At 42.2% G+C, this 24,300-nt stretch overlaps 1 protein-coding gene across 1 annotated transcript; it reads left to right on the top strand.

Annotated features, from left to right (window-relative positions):
• The first annotated feature begins 243 nt into the window (after window positions 1–243).
• DDX41 (DEAD-box helicase 41) lies at window positions 244–23,682 on the top strand. Its single transcript, XM_070937146.1, has 17 exons — window positions 244–318; window positions 405–581; window positions 3,630–3,789; window positions 3,870–3,944; window positions 4,611–4,671; window positions 8,853–8,989; window positions 13,753–13,825; window positions 15,878–16,031; window positions 16,160–16,296; window positions 17,096–17,258; window positions 18,326–18,457; window positions 18,783–18,854; window positions 19,066–19,162; window positions 19,881–20,030; window positions 22,663–22,734; window positions 23,062–23,172; window positions 23,541–23,682. Exons 1-17 carry the CDS (start codon window positions 295–297, stop codon window positions 23,675–23,677), a joined length of 1,932 nt encoding a protein of 643 aa, XP_070793247.1. The 5' UTR covers window positions 244–294; the 3' UTR covers window positions 23,678–23,682.
• Window positions 23,683–24,300: the final 618 nt, after the last annotated feature.

Genomic DNA, 24,300 nt, shown 5'->3' with positions numbered 1-24,300 from the left:
CGGAAACTACTAAAGAGGTCGCAAAAGCGAACCCGAGCTATTAGCCCCAACTAAGGTTAGCAGCTTGCAATCAGCAGGGCTCCCGGCGCGCTCCTCTGCGCCCGACGGCCCCAGACCGGACTTCCGCTCCACCTTTCCGCCGTTTGTGCTTCCGCCGGTCGCACATCCGTTTTCGTCGCTTCTTTTGCTTTGTAGGCGCGGGCTGCTGTTGCTAAGCAACGGTAACCTTTCCCTCATTGGATACGTCCGTTCGCTCATGCGCGGAAGGCCGAGCGAGCGGAGTAGCTTGAAAACATGGAGGCCGGAAGCAGCAGGAAGGTAAGGCCGCCTCGGGCCGGCGGGGTCCCGGCCACGTTTGGGGAACGCCGGTCGAGTGATTTTTTTTTCCCCCCTAACCCTCTCAGAGGCAGCACGAGCCAGAATCGGAAGCGTCGGGCCTCTCTGGAGAAGAAGAAGAAGAAGAAGACGACGACGAAGAGGAAGAAGAAAGAGTGAAAGGAGAGGTGGAGGAGGAGGAAGATGATGACGCAGACGAAGACTACCGGCCTTATGTGCCCCTCAAGCAGCGCAAGCAGGAGCTGGTAAGGTGGGATAGGTTGGCGTGGGGCGGCGCGAGCCCTTAACGGACACCGCAGCTTGTTGTCTCCTCACTGCGCAGCTGCGGGGCCTGTGTGACCCTTATTGAGGATTTTCTAGGGTCTTCTAGTTAAGGGTCTGCGCACTTTTTCTGCTTCCCCTTTTCTATTGGTTGCTCTGTTGTATGTTTTCGGGACCAAAGAAGAGGTCAATGGTTCCCCACTGGAGTCTGTGGGAGATGGGTGAGACTCGGAAATAAGTTGGGTGGTATATCAGAAAAGCCACTGGCACTTTAGTTAAGCTTTTTAACATAAAATGGTAAATATATACTTTAAAAATGTCCATGAACATACACATCTTCTTTTGAGAAAAGTAGCCTTTGTGTATCTATCATGGTGGGACCCAGTGTGTTTGGTAGAGTGGCCGGTGAGAGTTAATAGAATCATTTTGCATAACGGTTTGAAAACTTTTGTCATGTAGTGCTTTGCTTATCCCGAAAGGGCATATAGTTGATGTTGAGTTAGATACAAAAGATTGAAAATCCCTGCCCTAAATAATCCCTATAAATTGTTGCGCTCTAAACCAATAAATGAGAGCCACTTTGGTGTAGTGGTTAAGGCATTAGGTTAGAAACCAGGAGATTTTGTGAGTTCCAGTCCTGCCTTAGGCGCAGAGTCAGCTGGGTGATCTTGACCCTAATCACTCCATCTAAATTACCTCATTGCCTCAGGAAGAATGGCAAACCACTTCTGATAACCTGGGGGAAAAACACCTGCAAAGACTTTTCCAGGTGCTCTCTGAGAATCGGACACAATTGAATGAAAAGGGGGGCAGGAAATGCAGGTAAATGCAATTGAGCTACGATACTGTAGATCTAAAACGGGTGTGAAACTGGTGGCCCACAGGCCGGATGCGTCATGCGCAGGCCACGCCCACCCCTGCTCTGTGAATGGGAAAAACATCGGGAAACATCATGTGATGGCAATGTGACGCCACAAGTTTGACACCCGTGATCTAAAAGGTGCTTCTTTTTGTCACTTTTATAAGATCTATAGTAGATCTTATTATATTATAGTAGATCTGACATTATTAAAATATTATTCTTAAATGTGGCTCACTTAACACTTTTTTGTTTTGTGCTTAATAACTAAAACAGATATGGGAAGCCTGTAGCTCATCAGATGTTGAATTCCAAATCACCCCACCTTAAGCTTTGCTTAATGATTGGTGATTGAGAGTTGTTGCTCAGCAATATTTGGAGCAAGTCCCCTACGACTGGCTCAGCATAATGCTTTTTAGTTATTAAAGAGCATACTGGTTGATATAAAGAACAGTAATTAATGGGGAATATACTTCAAATTCTAAGATACAAGTATTATATACAGAACTGCAATTCTGCATTTAATTAGAGTTTTGAATGAACCTGCTTTGTAAGGCAGCAATATTTTTGTGGACAGTATAATAGTGCAAGATATTAGTGTCACCCTACTTTGAGAGGTTCCACTAAATACACCTATAGCAATACAAATCAAGACTTGAATTAATCGCAGCATAGTGATAAACATTTTTGTAATTTATTTTGAATATAATTTCAGTGCTGTTATTATCCCATGTAGGCAACATAACAAAAGCCCTGATAGTTCCAAAGAAATACTAATTTAGTATTGTGGTCTGCTTAAGTATTAGCAACCACCCAGAATCATAGTCAGGTGGCATTATTTAGATGTCATTTAAATCATGAGCACTGTAACATCCTATTCATGTCCTCTACCACTGTTAGTTGTATAATTCTGCCTCTGATTATCATAGCACTAATGTAGTTATGAAATTCTCATTGTAAAATGTATGTTTAGTTTTCACCAAGAGTGGAACTTCTCAGGCTGTATACATAGAACATAGAATAACAGGTTTGGGAGGGATCTTGGAAGTCTTCTATTCCAACTCCTTGCTTCAGCAGGACACCCTATACTATTTCAGACATATAATTGTCCAACCTCTTGAAAATTTCCAGTGAAAGAGTACCCACAACTTTTGGAGGCAAGTCATTTAGACCTTCAGGAAATTTTTCCTTAATTCTAGGTTGGATGTCTCTAATAATCTTTCACCTGTTACTTCTGGTCCTGCCCTCAGATGCTTTGGAGAATAGATAGATCTTCCCTGTGACAGCCCCTCAAGTATTGGAAGACTATCATATTCCCCCTAGTCCATCTCTTCATTAGATTAGACATACCTAATTCCCACAACTGTATATCATATGGTTATTTTCATTTTGTCTTCTGTGGACATTCAGATTTATTTTGGGGAAATGCTCCAGTTATGTTAACCAGTTCTATAAAACACATCTCCAAAAAGCTATGCTATAAGAATCTTGGTATAAATTTTGCACTTTGTGAAAATTTGAATATAGTACTCTAAACGATTTATATGAGTTTAGATTCTCATTCCCCTTGATTCCTACTCACTCTTTTAATATCTGAAAGTACTTTTCATATTTGCTGTGAAAAATAAAAATAAAACCTGACTATTTAAAATTAGCCTAGAAATAGGCAGAATTGAATAGGTTAGATCCGGGATGGCAAACCTATGCCACATGTGCCACAGGTGGCACGCAGCACCCTCTCTGTGGGCACGCAAGCCATTGTCCCAGTTCAGGTCTGCCGCACATGCGTGCACGCCTCCCACCAACCATCTGATCATCAGGTCTCTGCTGCGCATGCACAGGGGCCAGAGGGGGCGCGGGGGCGCGGGGGCCCACACACGCATGCGTGGGGGTGCTCGTGCACGCGCGGTGGCAGAGCACATGCGGGTGCTTGCGTGCATGCATGGGGTGCGCGCATTGCATTTTGCGGGTTTGGGCGTGCACATGCGCGCACGCACTTTGGGCATTCCGTCCAGAAAAGGTTAGCCATCACTGGGTTAGATACATATTGATGAGGTGAGTTTCACTGAGAAACAGTTGAGAATACAAATCTCAGAGGGTTCCAACAAATACAAGATCTGTACTTAAAGCCTGCCTCTAATGGAATTCTCAGCGCATAAATTTATGCCTCTAGTTGCAAAAGTTGCTGCAGATTCGTCGCAAAGGAGTGCTGGAGGAGGAACAAAGAGACAGCGGCAGCGAGTATCATGGTGATGAAGATGACATTCCCCTGGGCCCTCAGTCTAACATCAGCCTTTTGGATCAGCACCAGCATCTCAAAGAGAAGGCAGAAGGTAACAATCAACATACTAGGTTTGATTTATTACTGGAAAGAAGATTTTGGTCTAACTAACTAATATGTTACTCTTTCCAGCACGTAAGGAGTCAGCTAAAGAGAAACAGCTTAAAGAAGAAGAAAAGATCCTGGAAAGTGTGGCAGAAGGACGAGGTAAAGGGCAAAAATAATATTTTTTCAAATAGCTTTGGTACTTGGAAAAATGGTGTTGATGTTATAGAAGATGGAAAAATTGGGATAGTTGGGAAATAATTAATTTTGAACATGTAGAGAATAAAACATGCATTAAGTTTCATGTCTAGAAGAAGCATGTTAAGGCTCAGATGTTTGGATGGGCCATTCTGGAATGCTTGTGGCCAGCCAAACTGAAACCCATAACATCTTAGTTATTCCAAGTTTTGGCTGAGATAGACTTGAGGGGTCTTTCAGGAGAATAGGACAAGGCTGATGTACCTTGTGTAGATGCCCAGTGGGACTCCTCACCTTGATCTTTCTTACCTTCCTCTACTGTGTCTCCACTGCTATGCATACCCACATTTTCTGTGCCTTTGATTCCCTTATTTCAGTTTAGCTTCTACTATGTACTGTAACTTCTATTGACTTTCCCTTTTACCTCACTCTGGAACATATATGTTCCAGATTCATGCTGAAATTGCAGAACAATCTATGCATGGAAGGTTTTCTACAATCTGCACCATAAATCCCGAGTGCTTCCCAGGAACTTTAGCCTTCTGTTGCTATTGCATAGGATAAAGCCATGTTCAAATAGGTTGCTTTTATTTTTTCATGGCTGCTGACTGTTGTCTTTTTCTTGTGTAGCTCTGATGTCTGTGAAGGAAATGGCAAAGGGCATCACATATGATGATCCAATTAAAACCAGGTAGATGTACACGGACCCTTTTCAAAATATGACAAACATTTCTCTATAACATTTATTTGCGTTAAAATGCATAAAAAATGTGCCTCTATCTTGAGGTTCTACCTTGAAATAATTAACATTTGCATGTGACTTTGTCTACTTATATAGATAGATATAGATAGATTAAAAGTTGCAATCACATATAAGATTGTAGCCATGGTGTTCATGGGTTGGATATAAAATACCGTATTTTCCGGCGTATAAGACAACTGGGTGTATAAGACGACCCCCTACTTTTCCTGTTAAAATATAGGGTTTGGGCTATACTCGCCGTATAAGACTACCCCTCTTCCAACGCACACCAAATAAAAATTAAAAAACATCAGATTTGATTTCAATATGGTAATTTTAATTCAAATGCTTATGACACGCAGGTACTTAGCAGGAAAACTGTCACTTATAAACATAAGGCTGTTTGTCATCAAACATGTCAATATAAAACAGTGCAATTGGATTAAACTTTTTCTAATTCACTCTAAAGCTGAAAGGAAGGATAAGACAATAAACCGATGGGAGCTGCCATGCTGTTTGTTTTCTAAGCTGTCAACCAAACTGGAACTGATTATGATAGGAGGAAGATAACAAACAATAGAGAGCCAGTGCCGAGCAAGTCCCTGGCGAGTCAGTAACGCCCATCATAACTACAAGCTATTTTTACAGGTTTTGCTGGCGTGACAGTTTCCCTTTAAAAGCCTTCAAAATCCTCCTGTTCGTCATCTGATATCATAAGTACATCAAGGACATCTTGTGATACATTTGTAAGGCAGTCATCATATGGATCTAATTCCATATCAGATGGTGTGGTCTCAGCTTCGGCTTCCTCTTCATCTTGCCACAAGTAGTCGTCCTCCATACCATCTAATGAATTTGATATGCCACACTTCTTGAAAGACTTGATTACTGTTTCTGCATCAATATCATTCCAGGCTTTTATGACAAACTTGCACAAAACATCCAACTGTGGAGCACGCATGTTTCCTCCTTTTGTGAATGACTTTTCACCGCTAACCATCCACTCATTCCACTGTTCTCGAATGCGATCTTTAAATGGCTTGTTTAGGCACCCATCCAGTGGCTGTACCAACGATGTCAATCCTGCAGGAATAACTGCCGCATCTGTGTTTATTCTTGCAAGCCTTTGCTTGGTGCTGGGAGTTAAATGAGCCCTGAACATATCCCACACCAGTAGACTACGTTTTTGAATAAGTCCACCTGGTCGCCTGCTCCATATATTATCAAGCCATAGCTTTACCCCTTCTTCATCCATCCAGCCTTTTTCATTCACATGTACAAAACAACCAACAGGGAACTTTAGTTTCGGCATTGTTTTTCTTTTAAAAATAATCATTGGTCTCAGTTTGGAGCCATCAGCTGTGCATGCTAGTACCACTGTAAAACTGGACTTCTCATGTCCTGTTGTTTTAATTAAAATTGTTTTTTCACCTTTTGGATGGACAGTTTTATTTCCAATCATATCAAAATTCATTGGAGTTTCATCCATATTTCCGATACTACTTAACGCATAGCCATGTTTCTTGCGCTGTTTTATTACATATCGATGGAAACTATTTACTTTGGCATCAAGATCTGCAGGTAATTTTTGTGCAATTTTTGTCTTTTGCCTCAGAACCAAATTATGCCTTTCCAAGAATCTAGTACACCAGGATACAGTGGCCTTAAATCTGTTGCTGTGATCTGGGTTAGATTTGGCCCACTGAAGTGCAAACAAACATATTTTATTTCGTGTAACTACATAACCGTTTTGGCGATGCTCATTCACCATGTCTGCTACATGTTTTTCGAGTTCTGGCCAATGTGGGGTGCTTCTTCTTAATGCACACTTACCCCTTGGCATACTCTTTAATGCTTTTACATTTGCTGTCCAGTCCCGAACCATCTTTTCTGTTACTCCATATTGTCTTGCAGCAGCACAGTTATTATGTTCCATGGCAAAGTTTACAACTTTAAGTTTAAAACTGGCTTCATATTTCTTTCTTCTTGCTGGTGGAGCCATGATGGGGTCTTGACTGTTATATTTGTATACTATACTGTATGTACTGTTGCTGTACTGTATGTATTGTTGCTGTACTGTAGAGAAAGGTAATGGGCTACGCTACGTGTAGTGGCAAGAGGGCTATTTTGTACCAGGTTTTTTTCCTTCACCCATGCAGCCTTGTCGAGATCCGCACAGCTTCATGAATCTGAATTGCTGGCACTGACTGATGACGCTACGGAAGCGCCGACAACATTGACAGGAAGCTGTGCCGATCTAGTCAAGGCTGCATGCTGCTGAATGCTGGAACCAGCTGGTTGCTGAGCGGAGCTTCCCCCAGGCATCTAGGGGGATATTACCGACGCTCCGACTTCCCCAGCTGACCCCCACTGATGGCAAGCCCCACCGGTCTGGGGAAGTCAGAGCGTCGGTAATATCCCCCTAGATGCCTGGGGGAAGCTCCGCTCAGCAACCAGCTGGTTCCAGCATTCCAAGGCGATTCCAAGGAGGTCCACGGTGAAAGCGGCGCTGTGGTCAACCTGGGCCAGCGCCTTGCACACCTGGCTCTGCGTCTCCATTATGAAAAGCTCCATGCGACTTCGCATGTCTCTGCCCCAGTCGCGCAGCTCTCGCAATCTGCTCACCGGAGGAGCCATGAAGTGCTCGCACCACCTTGCCAGATCTTCCTCGTCCTCCTTTCCCCACAGCTTTTCCCGTTGTAATTGCTGCTGCTGCTGCCGCCGAGGCTGCTCCTTCATCTCCGCCCACCGCACCAGACCCAGCCCGGCCAGCACCGCCGTGGCTCCCGCAGTCCAAGGGGATCGGCGCCTGGGCTCGCAGGCGAAGGGTGGGAGTGCGCAGCGATCGACACCGATCGCTGCCACCCACCATCGCCCCAACGGGAAGAACCGCCCAGCAGCGATTCCAAGGAGCCCGAAGCGAACATCCTGAAGCAGTACGGGCCGGCCCAGAGGCTTAAACCCCAGGAGCCCAGGTGCCGAACCCTGCACAGCAGAAAAGACATGACAGCCGGTGCCCAGTTCCTTCTGCAGCCGTCCGGATCGGCGCCAAGCTAGGAAAGTGCGCTGCGCACTCCCACCCTTCGTCTGCGAGCCCGGGCGCTGATCCGGATGGCTGCAGAAGGAACTGGGCACCGGCTGTCATGTCTTTTCTGCTGTGCGGGGTTCGGCACCTGGGCTCCCGGGGTTTAAGCCTCCGGGCCGGCCTGCGCTGCTCCAGGATGTTCGCTTCGGGCTCCTTGGAATCGCTGCTGGGCGGTTCTTCCCGTTGGGGCGATGGTGGGTGGCAGCGATCGGCGTCGATCGCTGCGCACTCCCACCCTTCGCCTGCGAGCCCGGGCGCCGATCCACTTGGACTGCGGGAGCCACGGCGGTGCTGGCCGGGCTGGGTCTGGTGCGGTGGGCGGAGATGAAGGAGCAGCCTCGGCGGCAGCAGCAGCAGCAATTATAACGGGAAAAGCTGTGGGGAAAGGAGGATGAGGAAGATCTGGCAAGGCGGTGCGAGCACTTCATGGCTCCTCCGGTGAGCGGATTGTGAGAGCTGCACGACTGGGGCGGAGACATGCGAAGTCGCATGGAGCTTCTCATAATGGAGACACAGAGCCAGGTGTGCAAGGCGCTGGCCCAGGTCGACCGCGGCGCCGCTTTCACCGTGGACTGCTGGGAAAGGAAGGAAGGTGACCCGAATTCCGGGGTAGAGTGGGGATGCGTTCCTTTCTCGTGGGCCCCGCACTGCCTGGCACCTCTTGTAGGTTGGAACTAATTCGGAGTACAGCTTCCCCTCAATGTTGCCGGCGCTCCCAAAGTGTCATCGGTCAGCGCCAGCAACTCAGATTCGGGTACCCGGCATATAAGACGACCCCCGACTTTTGAGATGATTTTCCTGGGTTAAAAAGTCATCTTATACGCCGGAAAATATGGTAGGTGGTTGATCTCTTTGTCAAATCTTCTGTCCAATTGTTTACAAAGAAATGTCTGAAAATTGCAGTTGATGTTGGCTTGTTAGGAGAACAAACACTGTTTATCAATTTTTGCTTAAAACATCATGACAGAAATTTTCAAATGAAACAATCAGTAGGATCAGAAATAGTAATTATAATAAATAAGGTTTTTCTGTGTTTCTGCACCAGCTGGAAGGCTCCCCGATATATCCTATCTATGTCAGAAGCAAGGCATGACCGTGTCCGTAAAAAATACCATATCCTTGTGGAAGGGGAAGGCATTCCACCTCCTCTCAAAAGTTTCAAAGAGATGAAGTTCCCAGCTGGTAAGTATCCATGCTATTGATTTCAAATTTGATTTGAGTGTTCAGATTATGAGGCATATATACTTGCTTTACTTTGAAAAACAAATAAATTAGCAGTTCTATAATGTGGTAAAGCCTTCAAACATGTACAATCTTGGGATCAAGACACAGTTATCTAGTTTGCAAAATGTTCCAGACCTACTTTTATATTGCCCCAAATAAATTATATTTCCCTTATATAAGACCTTCCCTAGCAGTCAATATATTTGAACTCAGGTGTTTATTCAATCACAAGGCACTTCCTTCCACAGCTAATATATCATATGCATTTCCACACAAGAACATGAACCATTACTCCATCAATGCATAAACATGTGGCAGCTCTCATCTCTTTGTCTCTAGTCCAGAGAAGAGGGGATGAGATTCTCCCAGAGCCTACAGAATGTAGGGCAGACAGAGTGTTGAAAAGAGTTCTTAAAGCAGGTTCTTTGGAGGTTAGAGTATTGATAAATACCTCCATTGTTTTAAGAGTCTGGTAATTGATCTCACATATCATTTAAAAATCTTATCTTCAAATGTTAGGAATTCCATGGCACCCCTACTTCCTTGCAGCACTCCTGCACTCCTGGTACTCACTTCCCACTTAAAGATCAGCACGGGGTTATCCTGGTTATCCTGGTGTACCAGGATTGCTAAGCATGTAGTCATGTGATATTATGCTTTATGACCTCAGCAGTGGAATTTCTGGTTCCCGTTGTCATCGTAACTTGAGGATGTACTCAATGGCACCAGGGGTGACTGCTCATCAAGGGTTGTAGCTCAGGCATTGGCAAGTTGACTGCTAGTCGAGGGCAAATGTGACATTAAAGCCCTTCAAGGGCAAAAAGTTGTTTGGTGAGTTCATTGACATGGTGTTGGTGGAGATTAAAAATATAAAGTATCTACTTTCAAGTAAATAGGGAAAAAAGCAGATGCCATTAGAGAAACATTGCCAGTTTGTTGTTGTCTTTTTCATTTTGGAAGTGGTTAAGAAAGCAGTAGCTGGGGTCAACAGGATCTACAAGGCAGGCATTTTAATGATGTCAAAGGATTCTAGCCCTAACCGAAAAGAACATAAAATTGATGTAAGAGAACAACTCATGGGCAAATGCCTATCTCATTTTTGGACAACAGTTGATGCTTGGATCAAGTGGAGACATGCTCTGGAACTCAGTTCAATAATTAGATTTCTACCATAATCAACATCCAGGAAATCAGAATTACATCAAAGGACGTTGGTCTGTCTGGGTCATCTGCTGACCATTCAAATAATTGAGCAGGTGCATCAGCATGAGCGATTTACTGTACTGGCCTGTTCTTGGTATTGTTCATGACCCAAAGAAGATAGATTTAGAGGACTTTTTAAATTTGAACAGATTGATTGAATGCTCTATATTCAGAGTGAAGACATTTGACAAAAGGTTTCCTGGCTACCATAAACCTCTCTAATGCATACCTTCACATCTCCATTAGAGTGAATCACCACATATTTCTCAGGATTGCTTCAATTCAGACCCCTTCCACTTGACTCTGCTTCAGCTCCTGTAATCTTTGAAAAGTTAATCACGGCCCTAATCAGAAATGTGAGGACCAAGAGATTCATATCTATGCTTATTATGATGATTTACTATTCAGAGTGTCCTCTCACAGGGCAAAGAGGAATACTGTTTAGACCATCTTATGTTGTATAAATTTGAGTTTCTGGTGACTTGGGAAAAGTTCTCTAGCATTCTAGATGGATGTTGTATGGGGGGGGGGGGGGAGTGTTCACAACAACCAGTGAAAATAATATTTATCTTTCAAGAGTATGATGAATTGATGCTGCAATTTGGGAAATACTAATATTCAGGAACCACTTTCTTGTGGCCTTTGCAAGGATATAAGGAATTGTGATTATGACTCAGAACACAGTTCCTTGGATGCAATCATATGCAAGACTACCCACCACAATGGTTTCTGTTTGTGTTTCAGAAACATATCATTTTAAATACAAGTTTAATTCTGTAGGTTACAATTGCAGTACAGGTAGTCCTCCACTTACAACCACAATTGAGCCCAAAATTTCTGTTGCTAAGTGAGACAGTTGTTTTACCCCTTTGTACAACCTTCCTTGCCACAGTTGCTAAGTGAATCACTGCAGTTGCTAAATTAGTAACACGGTTGTTAAGTGAATCTGGCTTCCCCATTGACTTTGTCAGAAAGTCACGAAAAGGTGATCACATGACCCGAGGACACTGCAACTATCATAAATATTTATTTATTTATTTATTTATTTATTTATTTATTTATTTATTTATTTATTGGTTCGATTTATATGCCGCCCTTCTCCAGAGACTCAGGGCGGCTTACAATGCATTAAGCAATAAATATGAGTCAGTTGCCAAGTGTCTGAATTTATCACATGATTATGGAGATGCTGCAGCAGTCATAAGTGTGAAAAAAGGTCATAAGTCACTTTTTTTCAGTACCGTTGTAACTTCAAACGATCCCTAAATGAATTGTTGTAAGTCAAGGACTATCTATGGTCTCTTCCTCTTGGTGGTGGTTAGCATCAACAATTTGTCAAGAGGAATGTCCTTGGAGAACCCTAGAAGGACCAAATCATCATGGGTTCTAGCCTGTTGGGTTTGGGAGATCAGTCATTCATCTCATGGTCTGATCCAGGGAAGAATCATGCCTTCCCAGCAAGCTGAGGCAGGGTGCCTAGCATTGGAAGACTGAGAGAAAGGAACTATATGTTAATTTGGACAGACAATATCTACAGAAAAGCATACCCCACCAGTCAAGGGGGGGGGGGGGAAGCAGGCTGAAGATAAAGGTTTCTCACTTGTTTCTGTGGGTAGAAAGACCTCATACCTTCCTTTCAGTGGAAAGTATATAACAAAGTGGATGTTGAACGTGTCTGCAGATTGATTTTATAAAATCCCTGACAAAAGTAGAGCAGACATCGTACCCAGAAATATTTTAGACAATCATGGATTAGTGGGGAGTCCCTTTGGTTGGCCTCTGCAACAAAAAAGAACATGAAGGTGACCATGGTTTTCTTTAATTTTCACAATGTCAGAGTGGAAGGGACCAAAGCTTTGATGTCTCCTTGTCTTTAGTGCTTATTACATGCATTCTCATCTGCCTCGATATTATCAAAGGGGACATGCAAAATTAAGAATGATAGGTGCAAGTGGTAGAATGTTTGTTCCCTTTTGGCTCAGGAAGTCTTGGTTCTAACTCAGGTCAAAATAAGCATCCAAGAATTATGAAATCTTCCAATGTAGCCGAACCTTCTGAGCTAGGAACCTGTTATATATCCAGGTCCAGGTGGCTTCACTTCTGTACCTGGAATTTAAAGGAGTAGCACTTAAAAATTCTTCCCAAAAAAGCAGTAAACACCCATTTTAACAGGCAGGTACCAAGCACAATTCATATGCACAACTTGACTTGAGCAGCTTTTATTCATTGCTGCAGAAATAAGTTGTCTTTGAGAGTACCAGAAGTTTCTTATGGCTATTGGAATAAGCAAAGTTAAACTTTTTCTTAGAGGTTCCAGACTAATTTTCCATTCTTTTATTCATCACTTTCCTTGGTGTGATTTATCATTACCGTAGTAGTGATTTCTTTCGAACTCATTAGATATGTTTCTGTTAAGATGTTGGCTTGCTTTTCTTGTGATAGTCACTTTGACTAGAAATGTCTAAGTGCTCTATTGTTTGGGGGAAATGTGTGTGTTTTTCACTTAGATTAAATATTGTGGAGATCTACCGGTAATCTTTTTTTTCTCTTTAAGCTTAGTTAAGATTGGATATTATTTTACCTAATTTTTGCTGAAATCCCAATAATCTCAGCAGAGTTTGTCTTATATGAACTGTGGGGAGAAGGGCTGAAAAGCAAGCTTTCTGTTAGTAATTAAGTCAGGATTGTATTGTCCCAGCCAACTAGAAGAAGTGCTGACCCAGTGCCAGGAAGCTATCAGTGTTTGGAAGTGGAGGAACAGACTGAATCTCTCCAAAATTGAGTGGCTTTGGCTCTGTGGGCAAGCAATCCCATAATTGCACCAATCTTGCTCTGAACAGATTTATATTCTCCCATCCAAAGGTAGTCTACAACTTGGGATTCATCTAGCTATAGCTTTTGCTCAAGGAATCAGTGACAGATGGCCAGGAGGGCTTCAGTACAGCTCTTATCTTGTGTGCCAATTGCAGCTATTTCTGGATGGGGACTCCTACTCAGAATCACTCATGTCCTAGTCACTTCCCCTTTGAATTATTGCACTATAATGCACTCTATATGGGGTTGTTCTTGAAAAGCCTTTGGAATTACAGCTGGTGCAAAATGGATCACCAGGGCAGTGACATGTATTTTCCACTATGCTTAGGTAATCTTAGTGTTTCGGGAACTGCATTAACTGCCAATTGGCTTCTTGGTATAAATAAAGCAAAGTGCTGATTGTCACCTTTAAGACTCTACACTGGGGTGTCAAACCCGATCACATTGCAGGCCCTATTGTGACATATTGGGATTGTTTTTGCCCTTGCGGAGCCGGAATGGGCATATGGTCTGTGGGCTTCGTGTTTGACACCCCTTCATATTCAACAGGATACGTGGGAATTTTTTGATGATGTCACATTATTAAATCTCAGCATGAAAAGTACCCCATCTTGCTTCAATATCCTTCTTCTGGAAACACACAACTCTGTTTTCTGATCTACTTAGCTTAGTTTACTAATCTTTTCACTGAATTCTCCCTCCAGCAATTCTGCGAGGCTTGAAAAAGAAGGGGATCCAGCAACCAACTCCTATCCAGATACAGGGTATTCCTACCATGTGAGTGTTGCATGAGTACTGCCAGCCTGCTTCTGATAGGTCACTACTAAGCACTATGTGAAATTTTATTACTAGTTATGCTCTCTATTTTCACCTCATTGCCATGGTAAATCCGTAAAGAAACTGAACTTTCAAATCTTGTAATTTTATTGTGGGAAAGATGTTTAGGTGAGAGTCCATTTTATCAGATATTGGCAAAGTTGAGTTTCTGGTTTAGACCCGTTTTTAACAACAATAAATATGTGGGATATTTGATGCTGCAAGATGATTTGCTGCAATCGTCCCCCCTTAAAATCTGGCAGGGTTTGTTCCTCTTCATTTCCTTGAAAGTGATAAACTGCTAGCTTTGGGATAATAAGATTGGAGCCCGGAGATTACACAGAGGAATGAATCCAAATAATGAATTAGGCACCTGGTTTTTCTTGGGTTTTATGTTTATTGTTGTTAGCCATCCAGAGTTGTGCTCACAGAATGGGTGGCCATATAAATCATTGAAATAAATTTATTATTGCAAGCATCTCTAAGCTCTAATGCCAGATTTTGAATTCGCTTGCATTAAATCATTACAGATAAGCTGCTGCAGTTTAAAGCAAAACATTAAATCAGTAGCAGTTAGAATAATACAGAATTGCATTTTGAAAAGCAGTTTTGCCTGCTATAATTTAATGTCTTTAGATGCATATATTTAACCAGATCTGAAATCTAAGTCTTCAAAGGCTATTATCAACATCTTAAACCGGATCTCCAAATTAATAAGCAATATAATTCTTGCAGTATATACAGTAGGTTCTACATCAGCCTCCTTCTCCCTTTCCCAACATTTGAAAAGTTACACTCTGTATCAGCTGAACTTTCTGAATGGTCTTTAAATGGTGCTCTATGTAGAATATATTAATATAGTCTGTAAGAAACAATGGCAATTTAAACCTAAGGCAAGCTTAATTTTCTCTAGATAAGGTACAGTTTGTTCACCAAGCCAATTCAAAAGATGGCATTTTCTAGATAGAGTACAGTCTGTGTACCAGCCAAAATTATCGCTGTCACAAGTTTCCGGTGATACCACCAACACTATTACACACTGAATCAAGTCCAATAGAATCCCTGAATTGATGATCTGCAAAAGAGTCATTTGTTCATTATTTTGGAATTGTTTATTAAGGATCAAAGCATGCAGAATGTGGACAAAAATAGAGAAAGAGACTAGGACCCAAGTATATGGTCTGGACTTTTTGTTTTGTAAACTAAATAAGCTTAACAGGTACACTATTGGAAACCTCAGTTCTTCCATTTCCTTTAGACTTTCTATGATTTTAAATACATAAATGATTTTAAATACATTTCTTAATTAGATAAAGCAGTGGAGGCAACCTGTGGATCTCTAGAAACTGTTAGATTTCTTACCTTCAACCAGCTTCAGACAAGGGCAGACTTAGCTTATAATAAAATTTGTATAATTAAAAAAAAAAGACAAGGGCAGACTTTAGAGTTGACAGGAAGCTATAGGGTGCCTTCAGCATCTGGAGGCTAAAAGTCTATGTGATTTCAACTTTTCAACATACAGGTAGTACTCAACTTACATCAGTTCATTTAACGACGGTTCAAAGTTACAACACTGCTGAAAACATGACGAATTCAGCACCCTCATGGTCACATGATCCAAATTCAAATGCTTGGCAACTGATTCCTATTTATGATGGCTGCAGTGTCTTGGGATAATGTGAACACCTTTTGTGACCTTCTGATAATGGGGAAGCCAGATTCACTTAACAAACGTATTACTTACTTAATGATTGCAGTGATTCACTTAACAGTTGTGGCAACAAAGGTTGTAAAATGGGGCAAAACTCATTTAACAACTGACTCGCTTAGCAACAGAAATGTCGGGCTCAATTGTGGTCGTAAATTGAGGATTACCTGTATTCTCATAGTCTGCCAGGCAGTGGCAGTTCAACTCTCCTCCTCCCTGCCTAATGCACCCGAAAGCAGCTTTTGCAGCCCTGTTTGTTCCAACAGCAGCAAGGGCTTCATTTGCTCCTTTGTTTTCTTCCACAGACTTTCCGGTAGAGACATGATTGGTATTGCCTTCACTGGCTCTGGCAAGACCCTTGTGTTCACCCTCCCAGTTATCATGTTTTGCCTGGAGCAGGAAAAGAGGCTGCCATTTTCCAAAAGGGAAGGACCATATGGGCTCATCATCTGCCCCTCCGTAAGTCAGCCGGCTTTCACTGCGCTTGTTCATTTGGCATGGGGAGTGGTTTGGCCAAGAGAAAGAGGTGAGAATTAAATCAACTTAGTGACAACGGTCCCTAGCTGATCAGGTTTTTGTTTCTACAGAGGGAACTGGCTCGACAGACCCATGGCATCCTGGAGTACTATTGCCGCCTGCTGCACGAGGACGGGATGCCTGCCTTGCGCTGTGCTCTTTGCATCGGTGGCATGTCTGTGAAAGAACAAATGGAGACTATCAAACAGTAAGGGCGACATTTGAAGAACATTTAAAGCAGAGTGGCTACGTTTTTCTTGTGTGGGTGTTAAAGAAGCAAAGCAGCATTCAGCTTCTTGGTTTAATAGGTTTTTTTCCCTCTTCCTACACAGTATAAAAGATTGTGGTTTTATTGTCAGTAGGATTGGCCTGTTATTTTTCATCTGCAGAAATTCCTCTTGAAAAGATCTGGATCTCTGTCTCACTGATATTGGCTACGTACATATCTAAATTAATCTGATCCTGGCTTGCTAGGAGTCCAGAGCAAAAGCCACATTAATCTCTCCTCTAATTTTCATTGTTGAAGGGAGGAAATCACAGCTATCTCTACATGCAAAAATAGATAGCGGGTTGATGTGATGCACGTGGATGCCCATGCCCATGCCCATGTATCATCCTGTCCTCGCATCGGCTTGCTGTGTTTCACCCCGATGAGTTAAGAGAGAAGAACTGTGCGGCACATGTGGCACAGAATTACCAGTTATTCCACTCTTATTGACAGGGATCTTGAATGGTATCACTGGGAAGGAAAGAAAGCTTCTTTGTTTAATGACCCTGCTCCAGTGGCATCATTCCCATAATTTAGGACTTGATCTTCTGGTTGGTGGTAAAAATAGGAAAGACCTCAAGAGGCCCCACAGACCAGTAATCAAGGTCTGTGTAGGTATCACATTTATGAAATGTGAGATGCAAATGCTTCACGGGAATAACCACATTTTTACGCTATGCTTCTGTTGTTGTTGCTAGTACAGGGTGCTCTCCAATGTTCTAACCCTTCTGTTTCTCAGTGGCGTACACATGATGGTGGCAACCCCAGGCCGTCTGATGGATTTATTACAGAAAAAGATGGTCAGTTTGGATGTCTGCCGCTACCTGGCTTTGGATGAAGCTGACAGGATGATTGATATGGGTTTTGAAGGAGATATCCGCACCATCTTTTCCTACTTCAAGGTACTAGGGAGGGCAGATTTTGCTCCAAACCTGATCCCAGTCAACCCTTGATCACTTAAATGATTATTTTTCTCTCAGCCTTATGCATTTTTTGGTACCGGATAGGTGGCTAATGACAACTGTGGTGTTTTTCTGGTCTATATAAAAGCTTTAGGCTAGTAGTAGAGATAAGATTTAATCTGAACCTGTTAGGATCTTATTTGTGTTGGATGTCTCCATTTGTTGGTCTTATAACTTATATAAACCTGACAGAACATTAGACTAATTGGAAAGATTGCGAGCCAGATTGGCAATCTGGTACATGTGCTCTTTTTAGAAATCATGCACTGAGTAGATAGAAGCACAGATGTTTGAATAATATATTGTGAACAGCTACTTATCATACCAATTCTTCTTTCTCAGTTATCAGAAAGAGCCAGCTTTAATGAGGACATAGGATAAAATTTAATTTTCATGCTGCCTCTTGAGATAATTCATCTTAGTTCATAGCCAAAAAGCTATGTGGGCCACTAAGCTCTTTTTTTCCGGCTATTAGAAATTCTGCCACTTATTGTTTTCTCTTTCCTCTAGTACAGGATTTCTTGGAGGGCTGGATCACATTATAGTTGTCCTCCTTGGGCCAGCCGGGTGGGGGGCAGGGGGAGGAGATGGGATGGACGGTAGACGGGACAGATGCCTCCTGCAACACTCTGCCGGCCAAAACAGGGCGCAGGAGGATGTGTGCTGACCCCCATGTGCCCCATTTTTGCTAGCAGAGGCACCACACGGGCCAATCCTTTGCTATTTCCAGGTGGGCCATGCCAGCCAGATCTAAGCACCCTGCAGGTCAGATCCTGTGAGTTTTTTGAGGCATTATTTTCTGTCTTTTCAAACTTACTTTTCAGAAATAAAAGATGAGATTCTTACTTGCCCAGTACAAATGTTGGTCTGCATTTATTCAGACTTGCAAATCCTGTAAAATATATCCTGTGGCCAGATCTGGAAGCAGAATTTTTATAGTGTGGCATCAGCAGAGCAAATTGTCCATCATTGCTTATTTGCCATCTGTAGTTCTCTTTTTCTTTTAGGGACAGCGACAGACCCTTCTCTTCAGTGCTACCATGCCTAAAAAGATTCAGAATTTTGCAAAAAGTGCCCTTGTAAAGCCTATCACAATCAATGTGGGACGTGCAGGAGCTGCCAGTTTGGATGTCATACAGGTATGTCACTAGTTTAGAGCACTTCATTAGTCTGGCTCTGTTTGTACCTCAAACTGTACTGCGTAGGGAGTCCAAATTAAAGTGAGCTGCCTGTGAGTTCTTTAGATTGTGGGTGTTGGGTAGGAGAAATCTCAAAATGTTCTGTTAATTTATTCATTATATAATTCAATATATCCTGTTTAGTCTTTATTTATGCATAATGTCAACCTTGGTTTTTCATATTTATACTCAATACTTCAAGGTACTAATTTGTTGAGCCCTAATGAGCCACCCTGTGCTGACTTTTCTGTAGTATCTTTTACTTTGTCTCTCTCATTCGATCTAGGAAGTAGAATATGTGAAAGAGGAAGCTAAAATGGTATATCTACTTGAATGTCTACAGAAGACTCCACCACCTGTAAGTTCAGCCCTGTCCTGATCTGATCTGATCTTATCACTCTCAAAGTCATCTTATCTGGATTTTTTGCTCTTGTCGTAGAAAAGGAAGCAGTGTTGCATGAGAACAATCTGATTTTTTGGCTGTTGCGATCTTATTTCTGAAGTGGGAACTCCCTTTGATTAAGGGACTGTAGTATAATCATCACTTATTTTTTGTTTTTCTTTGGCAGGTTCTTATTTTTGCTGAGAAGAAAGCTGATGTAGATGCAATTCATGAATATTTACTACTCAAAGGTGTAGAAGCTGTGGCCATTCATGGTGGAAAAGGTCTGTAAAACCTTTTGGTTTTGAAAAAAGTACACCTTTGGTCCCAGATATAAAATGTAGTAATCTGAAAGAGCAGAAACTGTATATATAACAGTTTTTCTGACTTCACTATAGTTAGATTAGATTTTTAAAAAACGTTTCTTGCTGCCAGCCTCAAAGTTGTGGTGGCGCAGTGGTTAGAATGCAATATTGCAGGCTATTTCGGCTGCCAGCAGATGGTAGTTCGAATCTCACCAGGCTCAAGGTTGACTTAGCCTTCCATCCTTCTGAGGTGGGTAAAATGAGGAGCCAGATTGTTGGGGGCAATAGGCTGACTCTCTAAACTGCTTAGAGAGGGCTGGAAAGCACTTTGAAGTGGTACATAAGTCTAAGTGCTATTGCTATTCTTTTATATCACAGAATTGCAGTCACATGGTATGAAGCATGGTAAAGGTTAGAAAAGGCTCTAGAAAAGAAGATTCAAGCAGGAGCTTCGGCAGCTTTATCAGATCTTTTAGGGAGTTCTCAGTATTGCCTGTGGTATCACACAAATGTCAAAACAAATTATCCAGATTTGGCCAGTAAAGCAGTTTACTCTTGTCATTTCATAAAAGTGTCCGTAAAGATAAAGGCTCTCTTGTTCCAAGAGTGTGAATCATGTTCACAGAGAATGGAAGCTTCTGGATTAGGGATATGGGGAAATCCTTCTGCTCTTCTAATGCATTACTTCATCTTACAGACCAAGAGGAGCGGACAAAGGCTATTGAGGCTTTCCGGGATGGGAAAAAGGACGTTCTTGTTGCAACAGATGTTGCCTCCAAAGGCTTGGATTTCCCAGCCATTCAGCATGTCATCAATTATGACATGCCCGAGGAAATAGAAAACTATGGTATGAAAGAGAGGGACTCCTGGGGGGTTTTTGGTTACCGGGTTCATGTGTTGGAATCCTTAAACATATACAGAATTTATCCACTGTGACAAAAGCAATATTAAAAAAATATTGAGTGAAAAAACAATCAGCAGAATTTGGCTTGCGAGTCTGCTGCAGAAATTATATATATATATAGTATCTGAGTTCTAAAATGAGTTCAGCTAAAATAGGATATAAGACACCACCTAGCTTTTCCTCTTATCAATTTTTTGCCTGGCTCACCTATTACTGTATCTTTTAGCTTTATTACATGGCTTAGGTCCAGGATACTTGCAGGACCATCTCCTCCCTGCCTCCCACCGTCCTGTCCGCTCACATAGGGCTGCCCTCCTCGGTACTGTCGGCCAGACAATGTCGGCTGGCGACATCCAGGGGTAGGGCGTTTTCTGTGGGCACTCCTACCCTCTGGAATGAGTTACCCACCGAGCTCCAGACGGCGCCTGATCTCCACTCCTTCCGTCGGGGTCTAAAGACTTGGCTTTGTCAACAAATGGGCTGACTTCTGATTCTGGGGTTTTATTATTTATTATTTTGATTTTAATTGGTTTTAATTAGACTCTTCTTTTATCATTGTATGTTTCTAGCTTGTGTTCACTGCCCTGAGTCCTTTGGGAGAAGGGCGTCATATAAATTTGTGTTAAATAAATAAAATAAATAAATTACTGGGCGGGGTCCAACAAATGAATGGCTGGGAGATGCAAATAGCAACAGAAATCAGCTGTTGAGGATTGAAGATTAGGAAGAAATGAAGCTCCTCCCTGTTGATAATGAATTTGAATTCCTTTGGTGACACCTAACAGCTTCTCATAGGCCAAGGGGACAAGGGACATCATCTGCATCATTTTGCAGATACAGGTAGCCCTATGATTTACAACAGTTCATTTAGTGACCGTTCAAAGTTACAACGGCACTGAAAAAAGTGACTTACGACCGTTTTTCACAGTTATGTCCTTTACAGCATCCCCTGGTCATGTGATCAAAATTCAGATGCTTGGCAACTGGTTCATATTTATGACTGTTGCTGTGTCTCACGGTCATGTGATCCCCTTTTGTGACCTGACAAGCAAAGTCAATGGTGAAGCCAGAATCACTTAACAACCAGGTTACTAACATATCAACTGCAGTGATTCACTTAACAACTGTGGCAAGAAAGGTCGTAAAATGGGGCAAAACTCACTTAACAAATATCTCACTTAACAGCAGAAATGTTGGGCTCCATTGTGGTTGTAAGTTGAGGACTACCTGTAGTGTGGATTGTGTAATTGGCATAATCATTTGCATGCTGCCTGACTCTCAATGCCTCTGGCAGCTTAAGTCAGTCAAATAAAAGAAATTACGATCAATTCATTAAATGATAAAAATAAAGGTAAAGGATGGCAAGTGTGATGAAGCAAGGGGTCTAACTGTCCCTTGCCAAAAGCATGAGTGAAGAGCCAGGTTTTCACGGCTCTTCTAAACAATACCAGATTGGATCTCAGGGGAAGCAAATGTGCTTCTGGGCTTCTGATAGATTACCTGATTAAATTGAAGGAACCTGGAGCATGTCACACACCCTCCTCCCCCACCATTGAATCTGTCAGTCATATATTATGGGATACAGGTGGGTTTTTTCAAGTAACCGGGACTTACGCCATGGAGGGCTTTATGGATAACAACCAGTATTTTAAATCGCACTGAGAAGTAAACCTGCAACCAGTGGTGTGCAATCAAAGCTGACATATTACATGGGCATGACTGTTACTGTTAATGCCACTGCTTTTTGAACCAGCTTCTGGGTGGTCTTCAGGGGCAGCCCCATAGAGAGTGTGTTGCAGTTTGCAGTAGTCAAGCCACGAGTCACTCATGACTGAAGCCCCCCCAATATAGGTTTTATAATACTCATTATTTGAATGACAATATCATTATGTGTGCAATATCACTTTGAATTACTGGACATTTGTGGCTTCTGTCTACTTACTTTTGTTTTCATATAAAAGATCTAGTTTTTTTCCCCTTTTTTATTTTCTATTATTCTTGCTCATTCCTATTTTCTCCTCTCTCTCTCTTTTTTTTTTTTTTTTGCTCTTCTCTTGAAAGAGCAAGGGGAATTTGAATGTATGTGAGAGAAGGTATCTTATTTTGCACACAACTAATGAAATCGGGGCTCATGAATTCAATTAATTTGTATGAACAGTCTGGTCCTGATTTTATTTGGAATGTGGCTTTTGGTGGGTATATGTAATCATCTATATGCATATATAAATGCTGAGCTGCATTCAGTTGCCACGATGCCACCGCTATAAAAGGGATTACAGAGTCATAAAAAGAAAAAAAATGTAACTATATGTATGCACGTGTAAAGTGTGTCACATCAATCATTATTCATGAGTGGGAAGGGCTTTCCAGAATTTTTTTTCATTGAATAGGCTTAAATTAACCTGGATAGGCTTAAATTAACCTGATGGGACAACTGAACGGTTTGTTTTTGGTCTGTTTCTTTTTTTACTAATTTCCCATGGCTACTTTATTTTGCTTTGGTGAGGAAGCATAATCAAGTCATATTTCTTTGGGCTAAAAATGGTATTTGTGTCTGATTTTTTTCCCTCCCCAGTTCATCGGATTGGGCGTACGGGCCGCTCAGGGAATACTGGCATTGCCACCACATTCATCAACAAAGCCTGCGGTAAGGAACTGAGAAGCTGATATAAAAGCTGGGCTGTGATGAATGGAGCCAGAGGAACTAAGAGGGTGAAGGATGAATGAACTTCAACTAATTATATTTTTGTCAGCTGGGCTCATCCAGTCATGCTTCCTAATGAATCATTAACAACAAAGAATATTCTGGGGAACTGGGATATGATCAGTGGGTGGCTTGGGCATATCACAAGCGATACCTTATAGAGACAGCTACTTGTATAGGCACTGTTCTTTGTCTACTGTAATTGAAATGCATTTGTGTTCTATCTGAGAAATTGACCTTTGTCTACATGACTTGTCTCTTGGTCCCTAGATGAATCGGTACTCATGGATTTGAAGGCGCTGCTGCTGGAGGCCAAGCAGAAGGTGCCCCCCGTGCTTCAAGTGTTGCATTGTGGAGATGAATCCATGTTGGATATTGGAGGTCAGTAGTTGGTTCGTAAAGTTTGGGATGAGAGGAGGCCTGGGAGGCTAGAATGGTTTTACAGTTGAGATAGTTCAATCTTCAGCATGGCTGTGTTAGGTAAAAGCATGTTGGAATTATGGTCATCTGCTATTCGAAGAAATGGAAGGATTTATCTGCTCAGTGGCCTCATGAAGGAAGGAAAGAAATAACTGCTATGCAAATTAGATGCCAGCCAGGTGCATTTTTCACAAAGTCACATTACAGCTATAATAAGCTAGGCATGTCTTGTGTCTGAGAGCTGCATAGGAAATCTTTCTACTCCTCCCATGTGGTAATCACCTTTCAATGATCTGAACTTTTAACTGATGCAGTATTTTCACTTCCAGGAGAAAGAGGCTGTGCTTTCTGTGGGGGACTGGGTCATCGTATCACAGACTGCCCCAAGCTGGAAGCCATGCAGACCAAGCAAGTCAGCAACATTGGACGCAAAGACTATCTGGCACACAGCTCCATGGACTTCTAGACTGGTTCTGCCTTTTGACTAGGCATAGATTTTTTGTTTTTGTTTTTTCTGGAAAGGCATCTTTTCTGAAATAATTCCAATGCATTTTCTGGAACAACTATCACCAATAGAAGTAGAAAACAGGCTGACAGAAGAGGACTTTTTCCTCTTTTTCCATTTGGGGATCTTAATGCTTCTGTTGAAAATATTGATCCCACCTCAAGGTCAAGTGCTAGGCTTGGTTGTCCTATCTCCCACGTTGCCTTCTGTGTGGACATTTTGTGCTAATTTGAGGCAATCACATCACCTTGGTTTCTGGAGTTGTACATTCTTTAAAGGCATGCTCCATCCTTTTTTAACACCTGTTTGTTTTTAAACTGTTCAGTGTATTTTTTCTTGAGGGTAGGAAGCCATTGTTGCAATAATCTGTTGCATCAGAGATTGTCACGTGTGCTGGGCAAACATTGCCCCGCTCCTCAGCAGTTGACCGTAATGAGGAGCCAGAGACTCGGTATGTAGTTCACATTCTACTACTAGTTTTTGGTCACTATAAAAACAGTTTGTATAATTTTATTTACCCCTTGGCTTGACTCCACCCATCTTATTTGCAGCCATGTTGCTTTCTCTAACAGCTCTGTTTTGGA

The sequence above is a fragment of the Pituophis catenifer genome, unplaced genomic scaffold (genome assembly GCF_029215685.1).
Source record: "Pituophis catenifer annectens isolate HBS135680 unplaced genomic scaffold, rPitCat1.0.hap2 SCAF_2, whole genome shotgun sequence".
Taxonomy (NCBI): domain Eukaryota; kingdom Metazoa; phylum Chordata; class Lepidosauria; order Squamata; family Colubridae; genus Pituophis; species Pituophis catenifer.
This window is presented reverse-complemented; position numbering and strand designations above follow the sequence as displayed.

What these genes read in the sequence shown, in the direction of transcription:
- DDX41 (XM_070937146.1), top strand. Translation starts at nt 295, where the DNA reads ATGGAGGCCGGAAGCAGCAGGAAG. An exon ending in AAGTGTGGCAGAAGGACGAG is followed by an intron (nt 3,945 to 4,610) that starts GTAAAGGGCAAA and finishes TTTCTTGTGTAG; the next exon opens with CTCTGATGTCTGTGAAGGAA. An exon ending in CGAGGAAATAGAAAACTATG is followed by an intron (nt 20,031 to 22,662) that starts GTATGAAAGAGA and finishes TTCCCTCCCCAG; the next exon opens with TTCATCGGATTGGGCGTACG.